The sequence below is a fragment of the Cyanistes caeruleus genome, unplaced genomic scaffold, assembly GCF_971803275.1.
Source record: "Cyanistes caeruleus unplaced genomic scaffold, bCyaCae1.hap1.1 HAP1_SCAFFOLD_78, whole genome shotgun sequence".
Lineage (NCBI taxonomy): Eukaryota > Metazoa > Chordata > Aves > Passeriformes > Paridae > Cyanistes > Cyanistes caeruleus.
Window position 1 is genome coordinate 1,923,620 of NW_028255889.1, and position 27,474 is coordinate 1,951,093.

The 27,474-nt window shown below is 53.6% G+C and overlaps 5 protein-coding genes across 10 annotated transcripts in view; 3 read left to right on the forward strand and 2 right to left on the reverse strand.

Annotated features, from left to right (window-relative positions):
- The window catches only part of LOC147646837 (uncharacterized), a 410,249-nt gene that overhangs the window by 165,916 nt on the left and 216,859 nt on the right, over positions 1-27,474 (forward strand). The window lies entirely within an intron of this gene.
- Positions 1-27,474, forward strand: part of LOC147646843 (uncharacterized) — a 72,462-nt gene that overhangs the window by 30,483 nt on the left and 14,505 nt on the right. The window lies entirely within an intron of this gene.
- Positions 137-27,090, reverse strand: LOC147646844 (uncharacterized). The gene is made up of 4 exons (XM_086872897.1): positions 27,004-27,090; positions 25,502-25,580; positions 23,490-25,316; positions 137-174 (listed from the first exon to the last, which is right to left on the reverse strand). The coding sequence occupies exons 2-3, from the start codon at positions 25,551-25,553 to the stop codon at positions 24,310-24,312; spliced, it is 1,059 nt and encodes a 352-aa protein (XP_086729023.1). The 5' UTR covers positions 25,554-25,580; positions 27,004-27,090; the 3' UTR covers positions 137-174; positions 23,490-24,309.
- On the reverse strand, positions 966-2,042 carry LOC147646845 (uncharacterized). Its single transcript, XM_086872939.1, has 3 exons — positions 1,991-2,042; positions 1,351-1,804; positions 966-1,182 (listed from the first exon to the last, which is right to left on the reverse strand). The coding sequence occupies exons 1-3, from the start codon at positions 2,040-2,042 to the stop codon at positions 966-968; spliced, it is 723 nt and encodes a 240-aa protein (XP_086729065.1).
- LOC147646846 (uncharacterized) lies at positions 6,631-12,242 on the forward strand. The gene is made up of 11 exons (XM_086872887.1): positions 6,631-6,878; positions 7,235-7,306; positions 7,684-7,755; positions 7,959-8,030; positions 8,120-8,221; positions 8,674-8,781; positions 9,065-9,136; positions 9,744-9,842; positions 10,285-10,392; positions 11,013-11,187; positions 11,715-12,242. Exons 1-11 carry the CDS (start codon positions 6,782-6,784, stop codon positions 11,956-11,958), a joined length of 1,221 nt encoding a protein of 406 aa, XP_086729013.1. The 5' UTR covers positions 6,631-6,781; the 3' UTR covers positions 11,959-12,242.

Below are 27,474 nucleotides of genomic sequence, written 5' to 3' on the forward strand. Positions count from 1 at the left end.
CCTATCCCACCCATCCTGCCCCACCAATGCCCATCTCACCCCACCTGATTTACATCCCACTTCGCCCAGTCCCCTTCCAACCCCATTCCACCTGATGCCTTCAGAAGGCTGACCTAGAACAGAGGCTGCACAGAGGTAAGAATAAAGTTTATTATAAGGCCTTAAAGGATATACCTTGGGTATACAAGAGCCTGGCCAGGGCTACACCCAAGATCAACCAAAAATGGCCACAAAAATGGATGAACTACTCATTGTAAGGTCTCACATTTTTGTAAGCTTAGGTCCATCTGCATATTTGGGTTCATTGTCCAATTACAGCTTCAGATGGTGAAGTCCCATCCTTCTTGTTTTCTTCCTTTAGTCCACCCTTGTTTATGCTTTTGGGCCTGAAACTTGTAATGACTGCCCTTAGTATCAAGCTAGAAAAGGAATTGTTTTGTCTACCTACTCTGTGAAGAGAGCTCACCAACACTTAATATGAAGTTCAAAACTAAAAACCTAGCCAGTGCAGAATATGAAAAATATGAAAGCTAAAGCTTAAGGCATCACACCCTTAGAGGCTGTGGAATGGTAAAATTTTGGAGTGGTTTAGAGGTGGCAGATCAAACCCTCTCATCCCTTTGAATGCCAAGAAATGGAGACAACTACACCAAATACCGCCACAACCCCCAAGTTTCTCCCTAAATCCCAGATTCCCTTGAAACACTAGTAAAAAGTGAGGCTTAAGATGCTTTTGATGAATTTGTTGATTTTTACCCCAATTTTGTCTGTTTTACAAGGATGAAGATGAACCAAAAGATAATTGAAACCAAACTAAAATGACCACCAGCCCAGTGTCTTCCCAACACAGATCACTGGTAATGTGGGTCATCAGGGCTCTGCCCAACGTGGGTCCTCTGATGGGGGATGGAGCTGGAGCAGCATATGAAGCTCTTCCTGCACTTGGGGCACTCGCAGGGCTTCCCTTAGTGGTGCCTCTGTTGGTGTCTGGTTGAGTTAGAGCTCTGGGTGAAGCTCTCCCCACACTGGGGACATTTGTAGAGCCTCTCCCCGCTGTGGCTGCGCCGGTGGGAGATGAGGTGGGAGTTTCGCTTGAAGCCCTTCCCGCAGTCAGGGCAGCGGAAGGGCCTCTCCTCTGTGTGAATCCGCTGGTGCACGAGGAGAGTGGAGCTGATGCGAAACCTCATCCCACACTGGAGACATTCATAGGGCCTCTCCCCAATGTGGATGCACCGGTGCCTATTGAGGTTGGAGTTGTCCTTGAAGCCCCCACCACAGTCGGGGCAGTGGAAAGGCCTCTCCTCTGTATGAATCCACTGGTGCTGGAGGAGATGAGAGCTGGTCTGAAACCTCTTCCCACACTCGGGACACTCGTAGGGCCTCTCCCCAGTGTGGATGCACTGGTGATGGATGCAGTCGGAGTTGCAGCTGAAGCCCTTCCCACATTTCCCACACTCATAGGCCCATTCCCCAGTGTGGATCATCTGGTGGTGGATCAGGCTGTTTCTGTAGCTGAAGCTCTTCCCACACTCCAAGCACTTGTAGCGCTTCTCCCCATCCTGAAGCTGCTCATGGACCACCAGCTCAGAGGCCTGGCTGTATCTCCGGCCGCCTTCCCGGCACAGGGTGGGTCTTTCCTCCTCAGAGCACCCTGGGATGGGTTTGGAGCCCCTCCTCCTGTGGGATCTCCAGGGCTTTTCCTCCCCATTGGATTTCTGTGCTGTGGAGCTGCTCAAATCAGCCTGTACCATGAGGTTCTGCCGTGGGGATTTGTCCTCCCTGGTCTCCATCCTCAGCTCCTTGTCTGGGGGAGGAAGGACAAGGAGAGGATGGGATTTGCCTCCGTGCCAGAGGGAAGGGGAAGGAGATCCCCCCAGTGCATCCACAGCAGGACGGCGTTGGCAGCGGGGTTGTCCTGCAGCTGGGGGCCATGCTGGGCTGGGAGATGGAGCAGGAGAGAGGGGGAAAGGGGCACTGACTTCCTCCTCACCTGCCTGGGTGTCCTGGGGCATCTTCCTCTTCCTTGTAGCCTCTTCTTCCATCCAGCCAAGGTTTGGGAATGGGAAATCCTGTCTTGGGGAAAAATACGATTCATGAGCACATCGGCTGAGGGGGTTCCTTCTGCCCATGTTCATCTCTAGAAGTCAACAAGCATCTGCAGTCCATAAAAAACCCCAAACACCAAGATTCAGCCCTGAAAATGCCTCCCAGAAGTTCCCCATCTCTGTTCTCTCCCCTTTGGTGTTCAGGGTTTCCCTCCCATCCCAGCTCCTGGAGGTCATGCTTGCACTGGGGGTCCCCAATCTACTCAGTCCCTGCCCTCCCCAGGCTGCTGGGAGTGCCAGGAATCCAAGAAGTTACCCGTTTCCATCTCAGCACTTAGGGATGCTGGAGGTTTTTGGGGCTTCAGAGTCCCTTCTCCCCTTATTCTCTGCTTTGGGGTGCAGGGGGTCCAAGGAGTTCTCCCTGCCCCTCTCCAGGCGGTTGAGGGTCCAACAAATTGCAGAGCACCTCCTCTCTGGGCTCCCCACTTTGGGGTCCTGGGGGACACAGGGCTCTGCTCCTCCAGGCTGCCTCTGCCAGCAGCTGCCACCAGGACCCCCCCAATGTTCCCCCAAGGGGCATTTTGCATACAGCTTTGGAGTTCTTCATTCTTCAAACATCACCCACAAAAAAACCCAACCCAGGAACCCTCCAGGATACCAGGGCCAAGCTCCCCCACCCCGGTCAGCTGTGGGATGCGGGGTGATGATCCCACGGGTGGGGGTTGTGAATTCAGGGTGTGCTGGACCTTGTGATTCCTTCTCCTTTCCCTGATCCTCCTCTGTCCCTCCTCTTCCTCTTCCTCCTGCTCCGCCTCTTCCTCCCTCCTCCACCTCCTCCCTAACACCACTCCCTTCTCCTACTTCCATCCTGTCTTGCTCTCCTTCATCCCTCCTCTTCCATCCCTCCCCCTCCTCCCCCAGGAGCAGTGACACCCTCGGTGCCCCATTCCCGAACCCTTCACAGCCCACAGCAGGAGCGGGGATGGAGCCAGGACAGGTCGGGATGGGCAGCGCGGGGCTCTCCGCTGCTCCCACCCGCTGGGGATGGAGGGAACCCGGCCCAGGGAAAAGGAGAGGGAAACTGGGAAAATTGGGGGCTGCAGATCCCCCAAAACTGGGCTGGCTGGGGACCCTGGCTGGGGACTGCCAGCCCTTGGGGCTCCTCTGGGGAAATGTGGGAGGGGGGAACACAGAGAGGGCTGGGGGATCCCAGGAGTGGCAGCACTGGCAGGGACTGGTTTGTACTGGGATCATCCTGGCAGTGGCTGAGATTGCACTGGCTGTGTACTGACATCATCCTGGGATATCATACTGGGATCGTCCTGGCAGTGAGTAGGAGCCTGCAGGGGGCAATTGAGACCAGGTTGTGAGGAACTGGGAACATGCCCTGCGCTCCCCAGAACCCTGGGATCGTCCCCCATAGGTCCCATGTGTCCCCCAGACCCTTCAGGATCCCCGAGTGCCCCCTCAGCGCCCGTTCTGGACCCCCCAAAACGTCCCTGGATCACTGAATGCTCCCGACCTCACAGATGCCCCTTCCAGACACTGCTGAGAATTCATCTCCCATCATCCCAGAACACAGTTCCACGCCCAAACCTCCTGCTGTGCACCGCGCCCTAAAGAGCCCAGTCAGAGCTCCCCAGGTTCTCCCCAGGTGCTCCCGAGCCGTATACATTCGCCCCGAGGACCTGCAGCCACGGCTCGGACGCAGAAATGCTCTCCAAGTACCTCCCCACATCGCCAAATGCGCCTTCCGAGCCACTTACGGGACTACAGCTCCCATCATGCTCTGCGACGCCCGTAAAACGCTATTGCAGCCGGGACTCCATCTCCCGTCATGCCCCACGCCCCACTGGAACCCATTGGAGCTGTGCCTATAACTCCCGTGATGCTCCGCGGCCGCATTAAACCGTTTTACATCGGCGCCTACAGCTCCCATCATCCCCCGCGACCCATAGATTCCCCGTTACAGCCCCCCAAGTGCCCGCCTGGTCCCCGAAGGGCCCCCAGATTCACGTCCCTGACCCCCAAGCGCCCCTTTGGACCCCCAAGTGCTCCCCCAGGCCCCGAATTGTCCCACAGAATCCCTAAGTACCCCTCCAAGTGCCCACCCGACTCCCCCAAGTGTCCTCCAGACCACTAAGTTCTCTCTAAATTCCCTCCCCAGACACAAAACTGCCCCAAATGTTCCCCAGAAAAGTTTCCATGGATCCCAAAGTGATCCCTTTTACCCAATCTGAGAAAATGATTAAAAAATATGATCAAAGGACTAAAAATAGGTGTAATTAACATAAGGAGGGAGAAATAGTGATCAATTAATTAATGAAGGTGGAACTTTGAACCAAGGACCAATAATGTTTTTAGTTGCTAAAAATGTATCAATTATTTTATATAAATATAAAAATTAGGTTATAAAAATACAGAACAATATTATTATAAAATAATAAAATTTTATTTTTATTAATTAATTCAATTTTATTGATAAAGAGAAGTTGATAAATGTTATCAATGTTTTAGGATGTCAGTCCCAGGTGGGCCATGTCAGACATGCTGAGGCTCGGGGTGAGGAGCAGGTTGTCCAAACAGGGGCAGCTCACGAGGGATTCATTCTTCTTTGTGACCAGACTCCCTAAGGAGATATTCAGCATCAGGATTGTAAAGAGTAAATCCTGACCTCCTGATCAGTACAGAAAGATATTTTACAGTTTGAACAGTAGAATGTTGTCATCATAAGGTGCCTTCTTTGTTAATATAGCTCATATTGTGTCACGGTTGTTAAATACCAATGTTGTTGTACCAGCCTTCTTTGTTAAAATACTGTTATAAATGAAATTAGAATTTTGACAACTAGGTCCCTTGGCTTAATGGCAGTTTAATTAAAAATGAATACAATTTACTAATCTGAATAGCAATGTGGTATAAAGGAATATAGTTTAGTAAAATAATACAGTTTAATAAAAAATTAAAATTTATATATATAATCTACTAGTAATTAAGTATGATTAAAGCATAAGCAAAACCCACCAGGGTATGGAGGCTTCCCACCCTGCCTCACGTTCAAAACAAAGCACTTCAAGCTAAACTCATATACTGTATGCTTATACATATTCATTAATGTTTCCTGTAAGTTTCCTCCTATTTCTGATTTTTCTGACTTTACATCATTTTTATTCATGGCACATGCCTCACTTGTTGTCAGAAGGTCTTCAGTCTTCTTTTGGTGGTCTTTTGGTGAAGGCTTCTCCTTTTCCTCATTGTCCTTTGGATAACCTTACAGGTTTGCGTGTGCGTACTAAGCCTTGTGTTATGTTAGTCTACTAATTAGCCTTATATTTATTAATCTTTACGCCCAATGCCTAAATTTGTTCTAATTTTGGTCCATCTCAAGGCCATTTTGGTCTTGAGACACCATTTATCTTCTAAACTCCATCCTGTACCTTAATTTTGACATGTGACATCTGCAAAGGGGTACATCTGCTTTGTAACACTGATTCTTGATTGTTTCTAATCATAACTTTAATAACAGTTACAATTTAGTTAGCACGAACCAATTCCATTTATTACCACTGCAAATACGCCTTATGCACCTTTTTATTGGTTTCCATGCTAACGGCCTTGCTTTCTTCCTTGCTATGGGTAAACTTGTATTTTCTCAATTTCTTCTTTTGCTACCTCAATTGTTTGGCTGCAGACCAGTTGCTAAGCCCATCCACATTCAGCTCTTAGTCTTCTGAGGGAAACTGTGAGCACAGTGAGAATCTCCCAGTGTGCAAGAGGGTCCCTGTGTGCCAGCTGCAGCTGGGGCCTCAGCCATCTCCTCTCTCAACAGGTTCCCCTCTGCAGCTTCACAGGAAAGGCCAAACACCTCCCTCAGAGACACCTGCACCACACATTTCACATCTCCATGCCCATACGTGATGTCCCTGTCACAGCTGCATTATCAGCTTGCTGCTGTGCAGATGCTGCCACCACCCAAAGCAAGGCCCTGTGTCCCTGAAGGGACCCGCCCTGCTCTGTGGCCTGGACTGAAGGTGGGTCCCTCCTGCCAGGGCAGGGCCTGACACAGCTCTTCTGTTCCAATAAAGAGATGGAGCTGTCACCCCAGTGTCTGGCTGGTACCACCAGCAAAGCCCACACAGCACCAGCCCTGGCTGAGCTCCATGTCCAGGAGCAGGCGGGGCTGACCACGGTGTGGGCAGGCAGGAGCCAGGCAGGGGCTGCTGTGACCAGCAGCGGGGCCCCGAGGGGCTGGGGGAGTTTGTGTTGAGTGTCCCTGGGCTGAGGGCACATTTCCTTCAGTGGCATCACCTGGGCCTGGACCTCCTCCAGTGCCATGCCCAGGAAAAGAGGCAACAATCAAGAGCATCTCATGGGACAGAACATGACCAGCAATGTCAGCAGGCAAAACCAAGGTTTTGTTTAGCAATGACCCTTTGATGAAGTCAAAGATTTACAATCAGTCCAGTACAGTTTGGAGTACAGATGGGAGTACACTTGCAGGAGGTACAGCCAAGGCCATGAGGTCACAGCAGTCTCTGGGGTGACAGCAGGCTGAGGTGACAGCAGGCTCTGAGGTCACAGAGGTCCCAGAGCCCTGTGGTTGCACAGCACCACAAGGACCGAGCAGTCAGTCCTTGACCACGACTGTTGTGGCAGCAGTGGTGCTGACATTGGGACAGCGGTGTCAGGACAGTGGTGGCAGCAAGAGCTGCAGGACTGGCAGTGGACAAGGCACCATGGCCTTTGCTCTGCGCCTCTTCCTCCTGCTCCTCCTGGCAGTGGCCCTGCCTGACAGGGCTGCCCAGGCTGCTCCGTGGCGAGCACAGGGAGCAGGTGAGCCCAGGGCCTGGCTTCCCTTTCCTGGGACAGCACTTCCTTCTCCCTGGGAAGCGTTGGGGATGGTTTTCCCCAGGGCTTGAGGGAGGGTTTCCTCTGTGGGAGGGAGAGAGTCCCCAGAGCCCCTGGGCTGGTCCTGCTGCCTCTCCAGGGATGTTGCATGGGGCCTATAAAGAGGGTGGAGAGTGACCAGAGCCAGCCTAGAGCTCCCCAAGTCCCTCTGCAGCTTTGGCCATGTCCATTGACATCTGGCTCCCATGGCATTACCCAACCCCCTTGCAGTGCCCAGTTCCCTAAGGCAGAAGGGCATCCTAGCACACCGTGGAATGGTTCTGATCTGTGCTCCCTTCTAGATTGGGATCGTGACATGGGGCATCTGGAAGCCCTAGGACATGACGGTTTGAGACCCATGGAGAATGCTGGAGGCAAGTTCTCAATGTCCCTTTCCGCACAGAATAATCACTGTCGAAGTGGCAAGAACTTACGTGCCACTTCACTTAAGAGTCTGAAGGTTGATGGATTCTGGAAACATCACTCTGCTCCCTTCTGGAGCCCTGAGTGATCCCACAGCATTACTGTCAGTGAGAGGAAGGAGCATTTAGCTGTTAATCTCTTCCCATGTGCAATGCCAGTGTCTCCTTCCGTGTGCTCTGTGCAGCCACAGAGAAGATCAGAGAGGAAGGGGCCGGGCCCAGGGCTGTGCCCCAGGGCTGGGCCTCGTGTGGCTCCTTTGCCAGCCCCAGGGAGCCTGAGGATCTCCTACAGAGCCACGGGAGCTCTTCTGTCCTGCCTTTCTTTGCAGCCAAGCCTCTTGGTGAAGGTGATCTGGCTTCTCAACCCACATCCAGGACTGAGGCTCTGGGAGATGGTGAGGGTAGGTCAAGGCCTTTCCCCCTGGGAGAGCTGCCAGCTCAGAGCCCAAATCGCAGCCAGGGCAGCATCGCTGCAGGTGCCAGGACAGAGCTGTGCACGTGTGTTACCCTCGCCCTGCATGATCCCCTCAGCACTCCTGCGGCTCAGTGCTGCCTGTGCAGATCAGCAGACATGACAGAAGCTTCTGTGACTGTTGAGTTACAGGTGTGTCTGCAGGGAGGACTTTCCAGGCTCCTGGGCTGGATGCTGCACGCAAGCCCAGCTCCCGTCACAGGGGTGAGTATGGTATCCTTGCTGATCCCACAAGCTGAACCCTGATTTTTAGGATCCATTCCTGGGACATGGATATATATTTTTTTAATTAGGTCCTCCAAGAGGAAAGAACAAAGCTGCAGGACACTGGAAACCCCATGAGCCATCCAATACCAGGCAGCAAATGCTGAAGGAAATGCTGCAGGGAGGACAAGGTGGGTCCATGTCCCTCAGCCTTCTCCTGACACTCAGCAGCTGGGGGCTTTCTCTGCACATCTGGACACGCCGTGCCCAGCACAGCAGGAAGGGATCCATGGCAGCCTTGCTGCCCCGCTGCTGCTTTCATGCCCTGCAGGGCTGTTTCCCAGCCTGGCCTGGCTGCAGCTTCTCCCCAGCCTCTGCAGGAAGGCATTTGGCATCAGCTGACAGGGAGCCCAAACTGCATCGTGGGCCATGCACATCCTGAGATCCCCTGCAATTTCCTGGTCTTGGGCTAGATCAGGTGTAGGGGCTGTTTGGAGGAGAGAGGGCTCTGGCCAATCCCATAAGTTTATATGATTTCCTAATCCTTATCTTTGACCTCGACTAGTATCCCATCATGATGACACCACTTCCCTGAAAGGGGAATGGTTCCATCTGATCCAGCTGTGGCTTTTCCTTTCTCCAGAGATGAACCCAAAGGCTGTGCTGAAGGTGCCTTTTCCCGGAGGAAGCAGTGGCTCATGGGCAGCCTCTGCTGCAGGAAAGGAGGCCATGCCAGGCACAGCCCCAGGAGGTAATTGCTGTGCCTCTGGGCCTGAGCCCTGCTGAGGCTTGAGCTGTAAATCTCTGCTGCTTGGCAGTACCTGCCTTTCAGGGATTTTGCACAGAGCATGGAAAAGGTGTTGAGAGTGTCCAGGGCCAGCCCAGAGCTGCCCAGGCCCCTCTGCAGCTTTGGCCATGTCCATTGACATCTGGCTCCCATGGCCTTCCATGACCCCCTTGCAGTGCCCAGTTCCCTAAGGCAGAAGGGGGTCCCAACACACCATGGAATGGTTCTGATCTGTGCTCCCTTCTAGATTGGGATCGTGACATGGAGCATCTGAAAGCCCTGGCACATAATGGTTTGAGACCCATGGAGAATGCTGGAGGCAAGTTCTCTATGTCCATTTCTGCACAGAATTATCAGTGTGAGTGTGGGAAGAGCTCACGCTCATGCCATTTCCCTCAAGAGTCTGAAGGTTGATGGATTCTGGAAACTTCGCTCTGCTCCCTTCTGGAGCCCTGAGTGATCCCACAGCATTGCTGTCAGTGGGAGGAAGGAGCATTTAGCTGTCAATCTCCTCCTATGTGCAATGCCAGTGTCACCTTCCATGTGCTCTGTGCAGGCACAGAGAAGAGCAGAGAGGAAGAGGCTGGGCCCAGGGCTGTGCCCCGGGGCTGTGCCTCCGGTGGCTCCTTTGCCAGCCCCAGGGAGCCTGAGCTGCTCCCATTGCTGCTGCCAAGCCCTGGCCCTGCCTGGGGCTCAGTTCAGAGCTGCTGGCAGCTCCAGGGAGACCTTTCTCCCCTGACTGCCATGCAAGGGGCTCCTTCCTTCCCACTGTGGGGACACTTGGGGACACTGCAGGCACGTGATCCCCCTGCTCCTGCTCCTGAGTGGAAGGCAGAGAGGAGGGAGTGCCTTGGAGGGCACCAGTCACCCAGGTGCACTCATTGCCACTCTGGACTGATGGAGAAATGGAACTACTTTCCATTAAGGTCCTCCAAGATGGAAGAACAAAGAGATGGAAGACAAGAAATCCCTGGAGGCATCCCAACTTCTGGACAAGATGCTGAGTGATCTGGAGAGACGCCGTGGTGGGTTCATGTCCCTCAGCCTCCTCCTGACACTCAGCGGCCAGGGGCACATCAGGACACGCCGTGCCCGGCACAGCAGGAAGGGATCCATGGCAGCCTTGCTGCCCCACTGCTGCTTTCATGGCCTGCAGGGCTGTTTCCCAGCCTGGCCTGGCTGCAGCTTCTCCCCAGCCTCTGCAGGAAGGCATTTGGCATCAGCTGACAGGGAGCCCAAACTGCAGCGTGGGCCATGCACACCCTGAGATCCCCTGAAATTTCTGTCTTGGGCTAGATCAGGTGTAGGGACTGTTTGGAGGAGGGAGGGCCCTGGCCCAGCCCCAATAACCTGGGTATTTTCCTGACCCTTATCCATGACTTTGACAACTATTGCCTCCTGAAGATACCACCTCCCCTAATGGTGAACAGTTTTATCTTATGCAGCTGTCCCTTTTCCTTTCTCAAGTGCTGGAGCAGATGTTTGTGCAGATGATGGCATATGCTAGAGGAAGGAATGGCCCTGTGCCAGCTCCTGTTGCAGGAAAGGAGGAGATGCCAGGCCCAGGCACAGGAGGTAATTGCTGTGCTGGGCTCTCCCTCGGCAGGGCTGTGTGCCAGCAGCTCTTCCCTCAGGGCCTGCATGGCCCGGCAGCAGCCAAAGCTGGAGGTGCCGCGGCTTCCAGGCCTCTGGAGCTCATTCCCAGCCCCTGGGAATCGGGACTTGTGCACCAACATCTCTCCCCCAGCAGCTGCTCCTGGAGCTGGCCCTAAGCATCCAGAGGCCCAAGACACAGGAGCAGCCCAGAGTGGGAGCCCTGCCGTGAGCCCAGGGCCACAGCCAGCCCTGGCTCCCAACCGGGCAGGGGATGCACTGGGCCCTGACAGGGCCTGGCTCTGTCCCCTTGGGCTGGGGGAGCTGTCAGAGAGCAGGGAGGGTCAGGGGTGGCAGTGGCTGCTCAGGGATGGGTTTGGCCCGTGTCCCTGGAAGGAGCCACTGCCCAAGCAGCTGTGCTGTCCCGGGCTCTGCTCTCGGCCTTCTGGGCTTTGTTGGGTGGCACAGCCTGTGCCAAGGGGTGGCAAGGTGCCTGCAGGCCCCAGCTCTGGGGAAACAGAGAATGTCCTGGCCGTATCCACCGTGCTGCCAGCTCAGCAATGGAGCACAGCACAGGCTCATGCTGCTCATTGCTCCCACAGATGCACTTGGCAAGTCCAGTATAAATGCTGAGAATCCACCAAGCACCCCAAGAGTGTTCTGCCCGCAGGATGTGCGCAAGTCCTGCATGATAGGCACAGCAGTGACACTGTTCACAGTGCCACTTTCCATGGTCCTGTGCTATGTTGGATTCCAGTGGTGGAAGGACAAGAAACGGTAAGTTGTTGTTCATCTCCACCCTCCAGCTTCTTGAAAGGCTGCTCATAGTCAGGAAACATTCCCAGTGAGGCTGCTGTGCACTTGTGGGTAATCAGTGGTTGCCCAAATAACTCTGCTGAGAGTTCTGCTGCTGGCCAGGCCTTTCATTGGCCTCTTAATTGCTGGGCCTTGTCCTGGGGAGCCCGCTGGGGCTGCAGCCAGTGCTGGCTCCCACTGAGGCTGCCTGGCCAAGAGCAGCCCCAGGAGCAGCGGGCAGAGGCAAAGCAAGGTGGGCAGGAGAAAGAGCGGGGACGAGATTGCCCTTGAAAGGCAGAGGCGCTCTGGGGCCCGCTCCTGGCCAGGGACCCTGCCCAGAGCCATCCCCTGGTTGCCAGGGCCTTGAGGGGCAGCTGTCCAGCTGGGCCAAGCTGTGCCAGCAGCTCCAGCCGTGCTGGGGAGCCTTGGCCGCTCTGGGCCCTGCTGTGCAGGAGGGTCCCTGAGTGCCCACGGCAGCTGGGGGCCTCAGCCACCTCCTCTCTCCACAGTCACCCTGCTGCAGCTCCAGCATACCAGCCAAGAAGGTGTGACTCTCCCTTGCCCTCAGGGAGCCCAGAGATTGCCTCGTTCATCAACTCTCAGATGTGGCCTCAGAAGCAGGAGTCGACCTGGAAAGCAGAGCACCAGCACTCCGTGCCTCCCCCACGGCCCCCCAGCCCGGCTGTGAAGAGGAAGCCCCCTGAGATCCCCCCACCTCCTCCCCTCCCGAGCCAGCCACCCTGGTCCAGCTAGGACTGAAAGTGGGACAGCCATGGCAGGGCTTGGGCCACCAGCAGCTTGGGGCATCTGCTCTTGGCTACAAATAACACATTACCTGTGGGTAACAGCCAGAGGCACTTGTCCTACTCTTTTACCTTCAACGGGAAGGGCTGAAGATTCTTCCCATGCCCTGTCTTATCCCTTTTGATTTTCATACAGCTGGGTTCTGGCTGAACCTTTTCAAAGACCTTTATTTACCCTTCATGTTGTAACCCACCTACCAAGGAAAAAAAAAATAAAAGTTTTCTTTCAGTTTAGACTTCAGTTTTAGTGTGGTTGGGCCACTCAAATTTTGAGCAATTAATTTTCCATGGTGCCTCTTCCCTTTTCCTTCCTATCTACCAAAAGTTCATCTGGACATGAAAATCAACAGAATTACTGAGATTCACCTCAAAGCCCAGAGGAGAATCTCACACAAAATATTCTCCCTGTATACTGCACAACAAGAAATATTCAGAGGAAAATACCGTGGCAGCTGAGGCTCCTGGAACTCCCAGAATCCTGAGCCTGCAGAGGAGGCAAACAGCCCTGGCAGAGGCTGAGGGGAATTCTCCTCAGACTCCTCAGAAAGTGTGTCACTTCAGGAGGGGAAAGCTTTTAAACCTTTGCCTTATCTTCCTCCTGTGCTAAAATGTAAGGCTCCTCCTGAGAAAATACTGAGCTAGAAACAATTCTCCATTCCTCAACAAAGCTCCTCAGTTGCTCAACTTAAAGAGCAAAACTAAATGTGGTCAGAAATTTCCCATCAAAGCCCATTTGCAGAGAAACCCCACCATATGTGAGCAAATATTTATTAGCACTTCAGTTCACTCTAAAGATTGCTCCTTTTTTTTCCCAGAGAGAATATTAGAACCATTTGCTCTTGACAGGACTTCTTGGATGGCCCCCAGACCTGGCTCCTCACCATGCCCTGCCTGAGCTGTTCATGCAGCCAGGCAGCACCACCTGACTTTGCCACCCTTTTCAGGCCTTGGGCACGGCTGGTGCCACGGTCCCCTCTGGTGCCACAGTCCCCTCTGGTGCCACAGTCCCCTCTGGTGCCACGGTACCCTCTGGTGCCACGGTCCCCTCTGGTGCCACGGTCCCCTCCTGGTTCATGGTGTGTCCCTGCTGCTGGAGGAGCCCTGCTCGTGCTGCTGCCTGCGTTCAACAAGGCTGGTGCTACTTCCCAGTCAAAGAGACACTAAAGTCACTGCTTTGGCCAGCTCATTGGAATGAGTTCAACACTTCCTCACCTCTATCACAGATAAAAACCCACATACTCCTAAAACCCACATACCAGCAGCATAAAGTCACCTCATCTACAGAGGTGAGGAGGCCTGAGCAAACAGAAGGTCGGCTTTCAAGCACATTGGGTTTTTAATTTAGTGGAAGCACTCAGTTGTGCACAAGCCTTATTTGTCAAACTGGACTGTGCAATGCTATTCTCTTGCTCGTATTAAAGAGGAGCCAGGGAGAAATTACCTAAGAAACCAGAAACACTTGAGGCTCAGGCCTGGCACACAAATAGAGCAGGGTGGCACCTGCCCACTTTTCCCGCATCCCTTTTCCTGACAGACAAAGGTGGACGCGGCTCCACTGGGGGCACCATGGAAAGGCTTCTGATCTGTGCTCCCGTCTAGATTGATATCAGAACATGGATTATCTGGAAGCCCTGGCACATGACAGTTTGAGATCCATGGAGAATGCTGGAGGCAAGTTCTCAATGTCCCTTTCCACGCAGAACAATGAGTGTCAATGTGGCAAGAGCTCACTCACATGCCATAGCCTCTTGAAGATGCCACCTCCTGTAATGGTTAACAGTTCTATTGTTGTGATGTCTGCTTTGCTTGAATGGTTTCTCCAATTGTTCTCCATAGTCATTGGTTTGCTCCTAGTTTGTATCCTCCTACCCACCTATAAATCCAACCTGCCTCAAGCCTAGCCCTTGTTTTCTCATGTTCCCCATCTGTCATTACACCCATTTGTCAGTCTTCCCTTAGGCCAGCCTCCTACCTGAACCACCCCTCTGGAAATCCCCTAATCTCCAATTCCCCATTGGCCCATGTGACCCACTCTGCTCCCCTTGTTTCCCCTATTGTATTGTTGAATGGAACCTTCCACTCCTCCCATAGTTTCTTCCGATTGGTTAAAATTTTGTACCCTCCCTCTGGCCTCCCCCATATAAAAACCCACACTCAGTTGTGTTCTTGGTCTTCAGTCCCTGGATGCTCCAGTGGAGTAAAAGCCTTTGGAACCCATACTGGAGATCTCCTCCTCATCCTTGTCTCCACCGTGCGCCTACCAATATCCTCGTGCCGTGGAGCATTTGCTCTAAGCCGCACCTTGGGTCACCCCGCTCCCGAGTGTCACGATCCGCTAACACAAGTGGGAGTCATGAGAGGTTCATTTGATCTCAGATTGCAAAAAGGACACCAAAGGATTTCAGTTTAAATCACATCAGCAGTAATACATCTTTATTTTAGTGCCAGCAACAAGGGTTATGCGATAGAGGATAGGGAGAGAGAGAGGGAGAGAGGGATAAAGAGGCAAAATGCAAGGAGAAAAAAGCGGGGAGTGGGGGGCAGTTATAGCTACCAACAGACAAAACAGGGTCGCCGGTGTCTTCTTCCATCTCTCTCAAAAAAAGTAACGTGGAAAAGTCATTTTTACAGTCTGTTTCAAAGCAAGGGGCAGCTGGCCAAGAGGTGGGGAAATTCCTCGGCTATTTTGATGAGACCCCTTGCTCTGGGAAGCAGGTGTAAGGTACAGAACAGGCCGCTCCTTACAAGTCCCTGCTCACCAGCAGGAATGAAGGCAGTGTACCTTGACAGCACAGCAAGCACTCCTGCAAACAATCACCTGGCAAGCTTCCACCTCAACCAGGCCAGAACCCCTGCACAAAGTCCCTTGGTGTCTTCAGGGTCTCGGTCTCTGTTCTTGCAATGGTTGTGAGGCAGATGAGGGAAACTCTGGACCGTTTCTTACAGGCCTCTGCCCATGTTTAGAGTTTGAACACTCCATCTCTCCATATTTTCTAATGAATTAAAGGGGATATTTTAGTGTATCATAGTCCATGTCCATTGCCTTACCAAAAGAACTTTCAGCCCCAATACTAAGGCATCTCCTCATTCTCCTTTCATCTGGGACTTGACTCCTTCTTTACCGACTTTGGCGTCTTCATGTTGTCTTCTACATGTCCTCACTCTGTCCTTTTCTCTCACCCAAGGGGAGGATCGAGGTCTGCAGGTCTCATCTGTGCACTGAAATAGTTAATATCTCACCCAGGCCTGCAGATGATCATGATGGTTTTTGCCTGGTCCAAAAGCAGTCACAGTGATGAATTTCAGGCTGCCCTGGAGCTGAGCAAAGATCTCAGGGGGCCCAGCCAGAACAGTCATGGCTGTTCTGCCTACATGGCTGGTCCCAGGCCCCTGCTTCCTTCAATTTCAGCTGCGGGCCGATGGCTTCCCCTCCCTGTGCCTGGCAGCCGCTGGGGCCGCGCGGGCCGTGGTGAAGGGGGCCTGGCGGAGCCCGGCTCGGTGCAGGCCAGGGTGGAGCAGGGCCGGCCTGACCAGCACCCAGTTAACTCTTCACAGCTGGAAACAACAGAGAGCTTTCCTCGGCTTGACTGTCTTTAAAATGTCAATTTCACAGAGGAGAATCCAGCTTCTAAATGGTTTCATAGGTTGTCAGTTCTCAGAGCCAGCCAGCTATTGGTTTTGCTAAGCACAGAGGAAGCTCTTAGCAGCCCCCTCCTAGAAAAAGCATTTGCATGGGTGGCTTCTTCCCTCCTCACCAACTATCAACTAATACAAACCAGCACAGACACTCACGGTGGAACAGGAAGCAATTTTGAAGCAATTGTTTTAAAGCAAAATCAGTTATTGCACAGAGATTGATGTCACTCCCCCACACCACTGGAGAGACACAGTGACTCCACCACCTCCCCTCTGGCCAGCCCATTCCAATTCCCAATCAGCCTTTCTGTGAAGAACTCCTTCCTATTGTGAAAAACGAGGTTCACTCACTTAATAAATTATAAAAGGTTTAATATAAACAAAAAGACAATTAGGAGACAAAGACAATAAAGCAAAGGGTTAAAACAGCCAGGGTATCCTGGTGCATTGCCAGGAACACACCTGATATCTTTGGAACACTCCCATTCTGCTGGGGGGTTTTAATGCATATTCATATTTTTCCAGAAAGTATTTTTCATGTCTACGCCCTGAATCTGCCTTTTTAGAGCATGTGTCTTACAGATTTTATTTCCCTTTAGCACATTTTTATTTGGGCTGGGTTTCCTTCTTCTGCAGGCGGTCAGTGTTGATAGCAGCCTGGGCCCCATCATTTGTTTCCTGGAGGTTATCTTGCTTTGCACAGACAGGACATTGCCCTAACGTGCAAAATTCTTCTTGACCTATGCCTAAAACTTGCTAGCAGGAGAAAAAGACATTGCAAAAGCATAGAACATACAGCATTCATCTTAATACTTGCAAAAGCCAGTATCACAACATGGATTTATAACAAGGTACCCTTTATTGTCCACTGTATTTTTGATCTAGTAGTGGCTCTTTTTGTTTTGTCCTATGTACTAAGTGGTCTATTTAAAGTCTGATGTCTTTTAATCCTTTTTCAATTCAATAAAGATTTCATTTTATAATAAACCCAATCAGCCATTCTTAAGAACTTGTGAATGAGAGACATTTGGGGTGCAGGCTGCCTCAAAATGAGCTGCTGCCACAAGGCTGAGACAAAGGCAGAACTTGTCTAAACTTGTCTCCATTTGTAACAGCAGAGCCCAAACAGAGGCGGAGGAAGAAGGAGCTGGAGCTGTTTTGTGGCCATGCCCAAGAGAGACTGGAAGGATGCCCTCCCTCTGGTCTCACTTGCTTGGCTTTCTGACAGGCTCTGAGGCAGGGGCTGCAGTTCCTCAGTTGTGGGGCCCAGAACCAAAGCCGGGATCCCGGCACTGCCTGACAGCGCTCCGGACGCCGGCACGGTTGTGCGTCCGAGTCTCGGCCACTGTGCTGCTGCTTCATTTGCTCTTAGACACACCCACAGCTCCCTGTTAAGCCCAGATGCTCTCTGGTTCTGCCCTCTTCCTGATCCTGAGCAGGGATGGAGCATTACTGTGCTTTCAGGAAGCTATTCTTGAAAGCCTCAGGCATTCTAAGCTCCTTTGCTGTCTGTGGATGCTTGACACAGAACCCCTCACAGCAGGGTTCAGGGCATACTCAGCTTGGCTCTTCCAAAATCCAAGGCTCAGGGTGCTCAGCAAGACCTTTAACTCCACAATGTTGTGGAACTGGACCTTCAGCACAGGGACCTATCCAGCCTGATCTGTGCTCGTTCCTCTGCATCTCTGAACAAAACAGAGTGCAGAAGAGAACAGCAGGAGGGGCCCGTGTGTCTCAGGGCTCAGGATTTGTGTCACAGAACTCCAGAATTGTGACCCTTCAGCTCCACACAGATGCAGGTTAAGTGAAAAAGCCAAACTGTTTATTGCTGGAAGGCAAAGCAAAGGGATGAGCTGAGAGGCAAAAAAGGGGGTGGCACAATCTGAGGGCTGGGGGGATGGAGCTGTCAAAAGGGAGGGAGAATGAAAGGGAAAAAGAAGGAGTGGGCAGTGTCTGAGGGCTGCAGGGAGGGAACTATCTACAGGCAGGGAGAGGCCTGAAGCCACATGAGCTTCCCACAGGCTCAGCTGTGCCAATCATTAGCTGTGCCTGGAGCTCCAGCTGGTCTCTTCTGGTGTCAAGGTGTTCTCATCTTCCATGGCATCTGGAGGTCTTCAATGAACACTGTTTCTTCTGAGCCAGCAGATGAGTGTACTTCTGCAGCTCTTTCACAGAATATCAGTTGAGCTACTGTGTTTGTCTGGGAAGGGCTGTCATTCCTCCTCAGGGCTTAAAAGGCTGGAAGAGAGAGGAACAGAGCCACAATCAGAGCCCGCACCTGTGGGAATCCTAGGAGAATGTCCTGCCAAGGCCATCCCAGCCTGCTCTTGCCAGTTACAAGAGGAGAGTGGCCAACGGGATCAGCTGCAAGGTCCTGGTCACGAATCCACACCCGCCAAACCCCCTGCCCCACGTCCCTGAAATCTCTCTGTGCTCTGCCCTCACCACCCCTTGTCCACACAGGGAGCAAAGCCCTCAGTGGCCAGGGCAGAGACTGCAGCTCCCCCCGCCAGCCCCCACGGACAGCACTCACTCACCCTTACTGAAGGCCTAGAGCTCTTCCTGCTGACCCCTCATTGGCACCTCGACCATCTCTGGGAACACAGAGCCTGTCAGGGCCCCAGCGGCACAGCTCCCTGCCAGCGGCGCTGCCAGCCCTGGGGCCACACGCCCTCCCGCCCCCGGCAGGGCTCAGCCCGGGCCCGTGCCGCATCCTGACTCAGCCCAAGGGCACGGCTGCCAGAGGCCGGCAGCAGCCCCGAGGGCAGCCGGGGCTCCAGGGCGCCGGGCCCGGGTGCCGCTGCCGGGGCAGCAGCCGCGGCTGGGGCCGAGCTGCGGCGGGGCGGGGAGGGAGCCCAGCCAGGTTCGTGGCTCACCCATGAACCTGATGGCCGCCGCTCGCAGGGACTCCTGAGGGCTCTGCAGGTACGGCAGGGCCCGGCGCAGGTGCTCAGCTGCTCGCCTCTCGTCCTGTGCCAGCTGCAGAGAGCGGCAGGAGGGAAGGGTTGGCGCGGGCTGTGCCCCTCGGTCGGGCACTGCCTGCGGCCAGCCCCGGCCTCCCGTGCCCGCCCAGCCCTGAGGCCCGGCCAGCAGCCGCTGGCGCCGGGCTCTGGAGGGGGCAGAGGGCCGGGTGCTGCCTGGGGAGCCGCGGTGCCGACCCGGCCCACAGCCCCAGTGGGCCAGGGTGAAACAGAGAAATTAGGAATTAGGAATCATTTATAAAAATTGCCTTGAGTAAAAGAAAGGCTACAAAACCCGTGTGAAATGCTGACTGCTCCCCTAAGAGCAGGAAGAGAATAAAGACTGCAGGATGAGATAAAGAGCTAGAATACATAAACAGGATGCAAGCATAAATGCACCACAGGATGAGGGGGGTTCCTTGGATTCTTTTGGACCCCTAAGCCACAAGTTCAGCTGCAGGAAAATTGCTGACTTCAGCCCCAAAGGCCTCCAGACGACCACCAGAGTGACCAACAAGGAGCAGTGTGCAGCTGCAAATAGGCGTGGAACTAATTTTAGTATGAAGCGGGGAAAGGCAGGGTTAGCAAATGAATATGTATTAGGCATACTGTGTAACCCTGGTTTGTAGAGAATAAAAAGGGAGAAACAAGTCTCCAAGGTGTGCATGCTTTTGGAGGAGATATCCCCCATGCACCTCAGCACTGAATAAATTCATACCTACTCTCATAACTACTCTGTGAGTTACAGAGGTTTTCTATCCGCATACCAAGGGCTCCATTGGCACCTGGCTCGGGGCCACGGGAGCCTGGAGAAGAACGTGTGCGGCCCAGGGAAGGGAGCGGTGTGTGCGGCGCAGGCTGGCGCCCCTGGGTGCGGCACTGGGCAGGGGCACGAATGCCGCTCTGAGCCCTGGGGCCCAGCCAGCACTGAAATCAGCAGGTGTGGCAGAGTCCCCACCGAGGCAGACCTGCCACCCCCCGAGCCCTGGCAGTGCTGGTGCCCATCTCCTGCCCCAGACACCTGTGCCCCTGAGGGGCTTCTGTGCCAGAGGGCAGCCAAAGCCCATGTGCATTGGGGGCTGGGCTCCTTCCTGCAGGAAGCTCCTGGAGCTACTGCTGGCCACTTGCTATCTGTCAGATGATGTTGCTCCTTCCTGGAATGAGGTTTTCCATGGAAGGGGTTTGCAGTAGCACAAAAACACCATCAGCTGCTGAGTTTCCTAGGATGGTTTGATTGTACGGAGGCACTGTCACATTTCAGTCTGATCTTCGGTCTGTTTTTCTGGGAGAAACATTAGCCCACTCTCTGATGTTCAAGGCTTCAGTTGCTGCCTGTCTGTCTGTGTGCAGCTGGTACAAGGCAGACATTTTCCCCAGACACAAAAAGTCCTGCCTGGACAATCACAGAGCTACATCTTTTTTTAATTTTAACTTTTTAAAATTTTTCCAGAGCCTGCTGGCTGTGTTCAAGGTTTTCTCCCAATTTTCTCCCAGGTGCACATTCTCCAGAAATTGTGCTTTTACATCCTTTTGCATTTATTAAATTTACCTGCAATGACCAGTCAATCAAAACCCTGGGAAAACATGAACATCAGGTTGAACCCAGGCAAAATACTTATCTCCCACATCTGAAGCCATGAACTGCCAAGTACTGTCCCTGCAGTCACACCCTGTCCCCTGTAAGTGTGCTGATGCCATTTCAAAGGGGTTGCAAATGAGAAGTTTTAATATTTTTGTAGTTTCCGCATTGGCATTAAAATCCTTGACTAGAAAAATCACATGTCAAAATTTCTAGGATTCTTCCATACCAAAGCTGTCATTTTCACCCTGGATTTTAGAGTGTCTGAACAGTCACACAAGGTTTTAGTATTAGACATTACAGAAAAAATCTTTGCTGTTTGGCTATATCTTTACATCAGCATGTAGTCCTGATGATTCCTTTAGGCAGGAGCAGCGAACACAAGAATGAGCCAAACAAGCTATTCCTGTGTTCTCATGTCCTGCACAGCAGTAACTGGGAATTCAAGAATGGATTCAGGAGGCAATGGGTGCACAGGGAACCACAAAGACTTTGGGATGCTGAAATGGACCAGACTGGTGCCTGTGCCCAGGCTGCACCAGGCTGAGTCCAACTGGACAATCTAACAATGGTTGAATGGACACACCATGGGCCACTGGAGACTCCTGCTCCTAATTCTGTGAGCTACAATATTCATTTGTGATTCACCAGATGATTTTTTTATCTTTGCTTGAAATCCAGGAGAAGAAAAGGTCAACATGGAGAAGTGTTCTTCCAGTTCTAGTGACAGTTGTGTCTGCACACCACCTGTGCCCATGGCAGGGTGGTTGGAACTGGATGTTTATGATTCTTTGCAACACAAAGTGCTCTGGAATTCTGCGGTTCCCCAAGTGGAGAGCAAAACTGAGCTGTGTAAGTCCCTGCTTTTTTTCAGCACATGCTGCTTCTTCCATTGTTCTAAGCAAGTCCAGGGTTTAGTTTCAGAGCTGACGCCTCTGTCATTAAGATGCCTTCACAGAAGAGAGGGAGGACAGGTGTAGCACAAGGCTCGAACCCCATCAGTGTCTCTCTCTCACGATGGCACCAATGCCGCTGCCTTGGGACACCTGAGTGTGGAAGGCGAGCCCGCCCTCAAGCATGGCCATCCAAGTCAGTCACGGGCACAGGCTGCAGCTGAAGCTGCCCAGTGTTGCTGTGAGGCTGCAAGTGAAGAGAGCCATTGTGGCCAATTCTGCTGAAACCTTTTGCCAAACCAAAGGCAGCTGTGCCCACAGCCTCCCCGTTTGGCACCCGGCTGCTGCGGACGCCTCAGTGTGCAGGTGCTGACGTTCGGGGTGCTGCTGTTCCTGTGCCCACTCTGCTGCTGTTTCTGTGGCTCCAGAGCCTCTTCAGCAGCAGCGACTCTGCAGCCCTGCTCGAGGAGACATCGCCACCCTCCCCATGGTGGCAGCAGCTCTGTGGGCCCCGAGCTCTGCGTCAGGGGGGCCTCGGTCACAGCACCGTGGCCTGGGCAGCCGTGAGGGCCTGGGCTGGTGGCCAGCCCTGCCTCTGCCCACTGCCCCTTCCTGGAGGCACCCAGTGGCCGTGGCCTGGCAGCACCCCCCTGCCCTCCATGTCCCCAGCCAGCCCAGCCTGGGCACCTTGGGCTGTCCCCACCCTCCTGGAGGGCTGGTGTCCCAGCCTCGAGGGCTTCTGCTGCAGGCCTGGGAGACATTTTGTGGAAGCACCAGAGCAGCCGGGTGTCAGGAACAAGGCGGCTGCCCGGGGGCTGCTTATGGCCTCTGACACCCAATTCCTCAGGTCTTCCCACCACCCCAGCCCCTCAGGGGCCTCCTGTCCCCTTGGAGCCTCCAGCCTCCACACATCCCCCTCACGCCTTCCCACGGTTTTGTCCCGTCTAGGCCTCCACAGCCCCTCATCCATTTACAGCCTCCCAGTGCCCTGTTCCCTCAGCGTCTCCCCCAGCCTGGCCCAGCAGCAGCGCTGCAGCCCCACAGGAGCTCCAGAGGAGCTGGATCAAGAGGCACCTGGGAGCCCTCAGCAACCCAGCCAGCACCACACGGGCAGCAGGACACAGATGGCGCTTCCTGGATGGGACAGGGCTTGTGCCTTCAGCAGAACCACCAAAGGCCAAGGGTTTCTGGCCATTTTCCCTGCACCACGGCATGCCCTGACAGGTTGCTGAGCACAAGCACCCATTTCCGTCTCTTCCCGTATGCCCTGCACACCCTGGGCAAAAGAAAGATCTTAGGACTCTGTGTATTATAACATATCCTGTATTTACTGTATGTATATTCCCTATGTAGGGAAATACTTTAATGGAGTAAAAGCATGATATTTTAGTAAAAGCCTGTCTGCACAACCCAGCTTTTAATTCAGGTGACAATATTAAAGGCAGTGTCGTTGAAATTCTCCTGGAACAGTGAGAATAAAGAAAAACAATGGCATGGTGTACATGCAAAAGAATGTAAACAATATGTGTTAACCAATAGTAGCTTGTTAAGCCCCGCGAACCCTGTCAGACCCTACAAAAGTGTGCTAAAGATAGAAATAAACAACGTTCACTACACCTCTATGAGGACTCAGTGAATAGTCTGAACAGTTTTCCATTGGCCTATTGAACCAAAATGTTATATATTTCTGTGCAGAGAAGAAACTCTGACTTCCACAAGCTATGGCTGACTTGTTGCTCCTCTATTAATCTCATGCCTTGAGACTGATATCTTATCGAACTACTTGAGCAATAAATCATCTCAAAGCATAGTGGTCCCATCCCTCATTTTTCATCTTGACACCAAACGCACACTGGAGATGTCTGGGGCCATTCATCATTTCTCTGCTCTCCAGCACTGAGGCAACGCACTCTGGCTACAGCTCTGAGCTCATGCCCATGGCAACCACTCCTGGCAGTGGGGCTCCATGGAGCTGCTCTCAGGAGCCCTGTAAGACTTGGGGAGTGCCCAAAAACCACCTCAGAAACATAAGATACCCCAAAATCTCTGCAGGAACGTGGAATATCCAAAAACTCACTCAGTAATGGGCTCCCCCTTTGTTCATTATCCCCAAACTTTGACTGTCTCATTGCAGACCCCACCCCACCTCCCCAGTCCCAATCCCAACCCATCCCATCCCTGCTGGACATCAAGACCCCCTTCCCAAGCCCTATTTCCCCCATTTCACACCTCCCAAACTCCATCACATCCATCCTGCCCCATCCAATGCCCATCTCACCCCTCCTGATTTGCATCCCACTTTGCCCAATCCCCTTCTAACCCCATTCCACCTGATGCCTTCAGAAGGCTGACCTAGAACAGAGCCGAGACAGAGTTAAGAATAAAGTTTATTATATGGCTTTAAAGGATACACCTTGGGCAGTACAAGAGCCTGGCCAAAAGTACACCCAAGATGGAGCAAAAATGGTCACAAAAATGGACAACTGATCACAAGGTCTCACATTTTTAGAAGTTGAGGTCCATCACCATACTTGGGTTCATGGTCCAATTACAGCTTCAGATGACGAGGCCCTGTCCTTCTTCTTTTCTCTCTTCAGTCCACCCTGGTTTATGCTTTTGGGCCTGAAACTTGTAACAACTGCCCTTAGTATCAAGCTAGAAAAGGAATTGTTTTGTCTACCTCCTCTGTGAAGAGAGCTCACCAACACTTAATATGAAGTTCAAAACTACAAACCTAGGCAGCGCAGAATATGAAAAATATGAAAGCTAAAACTTAAGGCATTACACCCTGAGGACCTGTGGAATCCAGTAATTGTGGGTGGGAATGAATATTTTTTGGGGGGCATTGAGTGGTTTTGAGGTGACAGATCAAACTCTCTCATCTCCTTGAGTGGCAAAAGATGGAGACAAATACACCAAATAACCCCCAAAACCCTCCCATGTACCTCCCCCAATCCCAGATTCCCTTGAAGCACTAGTAAAAAGTGAGGTTTTAGATGCCTTTGATGAATCTGTTGGTTGTTACTCCAATTTTGTAAATTTTAAAGGGATGAAGATGAATCAAAAGAATATTAGAGCCAAAAAAAATCACCACCAGCTCACTGTCTTCACAATGAAGATCACTGGGAACATGGGTCATCAGGGCTCTGCCCAGCGTGGGGCCTCTGATGGGGGATGGAGCTGGAGCAGCACATGAAGCTCTTCCTGCACTTGGGGCACTCGCAGGGCTTCCCTTACTGGTGCCTCTGTTGGTGTCTGGTCAAGTTACAGCTCCTGGAGAAGCTCTTCCCACACTGGGGACACTCATAGGGCCTCTCCCCAGTGTGGATGCGCCGGTGCCTGAAGAGGTGGGAGCTTTCCTTGAAGCCCTTCCCGCACTCGGGGCAGCGGAAGGGCCTCTCATCCGTGTGAATCCGCTGGTGCTGGAGGAGACTGGAGCTGGTCTGAAACCTCTTCCCACACTCGGGACACTCGTAGGGCCTCTCCCCAGTGTGGATCATCTGGTGGATAATCAGTTGGGACCTACACCTGAAGGTCATCCCACATTCCCCACACTCATAGGGCCGTTCCCCAGTGTGGATGCGTTTGTGGGTAATGAGGCTGGAGCTCTGGCGGAAGCTCTTCCCACATTCCCCACACTCAAAGGGCCTCTCCCCAGTGTGGATGCGCCGGTGGTTGATGAGGTTGGAGTTGTACTTGAAGCCCTCCCCACAGTCGGGGCAGCGGAAGGGCCTCTCATCCGTGTGAATCCGCTGGTGCACGAGGAGATCTGAGCTCCTCCGAAACCTCTTCCCACACTCAGGACACTCGTAGGGCCTCACCCCCATGTGGATGTGATGATGGATGACGAGCTGGGAGTTGCAGCTGAAGCCCTTCCCAGATTTCCCACACTCATAGGCCCATTCCCCAGTGTGGATCATCTGGTGGCAGATCAGGCTGTTGCTGTGGCTGAAGCTCTTCCCACACTCCAAGCACTTGTAGGGCTTCTCCCCATCCTGAAGCTGCTCATGGACCACCAGCTCAGAGCCCCGGCTGGATCTCTGGTCACCTTCCCTGCACAGGGTGGGTCTTTCCTCCTCAGAGCACCCTGGGATGGGTTTGGAGCCCCTCCTCCTGTGGGATCTCCGGGGCTTTTCCTCCCCATTGGATTCCTGCACTGTGGAGCTGCTCAAAACGGCCTCTTCCATGAGGTTCTGCCCCAGGAATTTGTCCTCCCTGGTCTCCATCCTCAGCTCCTTGTCTGGGGGAGGAAGTTCAAGGAGAGGATGGGATTTGCCTCCGTGCCAGAGGGAAGGGGAAGGAGATCCCCCCAGTGCATCCCCAGCAGGACGGCGTCAGCAGCGGGGTTGTCCTGCAGCCGGGGCCATGCTGGGCTGGGAGATGGAGCAGGGGAGAGGGGGAAAGGGGCACTGACTTCCTCCTCACCTGCCTGGGTGTCCTGGGGCATCTTCCTCTTCCTCACAGCCTCCTTCTCCATCCAGACAAGGTCTGGGAATGGGAAATCCTGGTATGGGTAAAACAGGGGAAGAGTACATTGAGTTTGAATGTCTCTCGCTCCAAAACCATCTCTAGAAGTCAACGGTCATCTGGGGCCCATAAAAACCTCCCAGACACCAAAATTCAGCCCTGAAATTGCCACCCAGGAGTTCCCCATCTCTGGTCTCTCCCCTTTGGTGTTCAGGGGTTCCTCCCTGTCTCAGCTGCTGGGGGTTACGCTTGCACTCAGGTTCCCCTGTCTGCTCTGTCCCTGCCCTTTTCAGGCTACTGGGAGTGCCAGGAATCCAAAAAGTTTCCCCTGTTTCCATCTCCTCATTTAGGGATGATGGGGCTTTTTGGATTCCCATGGTCCCTTGTCCCCCTGATTCTCTGCTTTGGAGTGCAGGGTGTCCAAGGATTCCCCCCTGCTCCTCTCCAGGCTGTTGAGGGTCCCATGAATTTGTGGTTCCTTCTTCTTTCTATGATCTTCCTTTGTCCCTCCTCTTCCATCCCTCCCCCTCCTCCCCCTGGAGCAGTGACACCCTCGGTGCCCCGTTCCCGAACCCCTCACAGCCCATGGGAGGAGCGGGGATGGAGCCGGGACAGGTCGGGATGGGCAGCGCGGGGCTCTCCGCTGCTCCCACCCGCTGGGGACGGGGGGAACCCAGCCTGAGGAAAAGGAGAGGGAAACTGGGAAAATTGGGGGCTGCAGATCCCCCAAAACTGGGGCTGGCTGGGGACCCTGGCTGGGGACTGCCAGCCCTTGGGGCTCCTCTGGGGAGATGCGGGAGGGGGGAACACAGAGAGGGCTGGGGGATCCCAGGAGTGGCAGCACTGGCAGGGACTGGTTTGTACTGGGATCATCCTGGGATCATCCTGGCAGTGGCTGAGATTGCACTGGCTGTGTACTGACATCATACTGGGATGATACTGGGAGCAGCTGGGACCATGCCAGGAGAGCCTGTGATCACACTGAGGGAGACAGATCATACTGGGATGATACTGGCAGTGAGTAGGAGGCTGCAGGGGGCAATTGAGACCAGATTGGGGGCAAATGTGATATACTGGGAGTGAATGGGATCGTGCTGAGGCTGACTGGGAGAGCTGAGAGCAAATGGGATCATGCTGGAAGGAACTGGGAATATGCCCTGCGCTCCCCGGAACCCCGGGATCACCCTCCATATGTCCCATAAGTGTGCCCCAGACCCTCCAAGATCCCCGAGTGCCCCCTCAGCGCCCGTTCAGGACCCCCCAAAGCGTCCCCGGATCCCTGAATGCTCCCGACCCCACAGATGCCCCTTCCAGACACTGCTGGGAATTCATCTCCCATCATCCCGGAACACGGTTCCACGCCCAAACCTCCTGCCGTGCCCCGCGCCGCAAAGAGCCCGGTTACAGCTCCCCAGGTTCCCCCCAAGTGCTCCCGAGCCGTATACATTCGCCCCGAGGACCTGCAGCCACGGCTCGTTCGCAGAAGTGCTCTCCAAGTGCTTCCCCACGCCGCCAAACGCGCCTTCCGAGCCACTTCCGGGACTACAGCTCCCATCATGCTCCGCGGCGCCCACAGAGCGCTATTCCTGCCATGACTCCATCTCCCGTCATGCCCCGCGACCCACCGGAACCTATTGGAGCTACTCCTATAACTCCCGTGATGCTCCGCGGCCCCATTAAACCGTATTATACCGGCGCCTACAACTCCCATCATCCCCCGCGCCCCATAGATTCCCTGTTACAGCCCCCCAGGTACTCGCCCGGACCCCGAAGTGTCCCCAGATTCCCCTCCCTGACTTCCAAGCGCCCCCCTGGACCCCCAAGTGCTCCCCCAGACCCCGAATTGTCCCACAGAATCCCTAAGTGCCCACCTGGCTGCCCCAAGTGTCCTCCAGACCTCCAAGTTCTCTCTAAATTCCCTCGTCAGACAT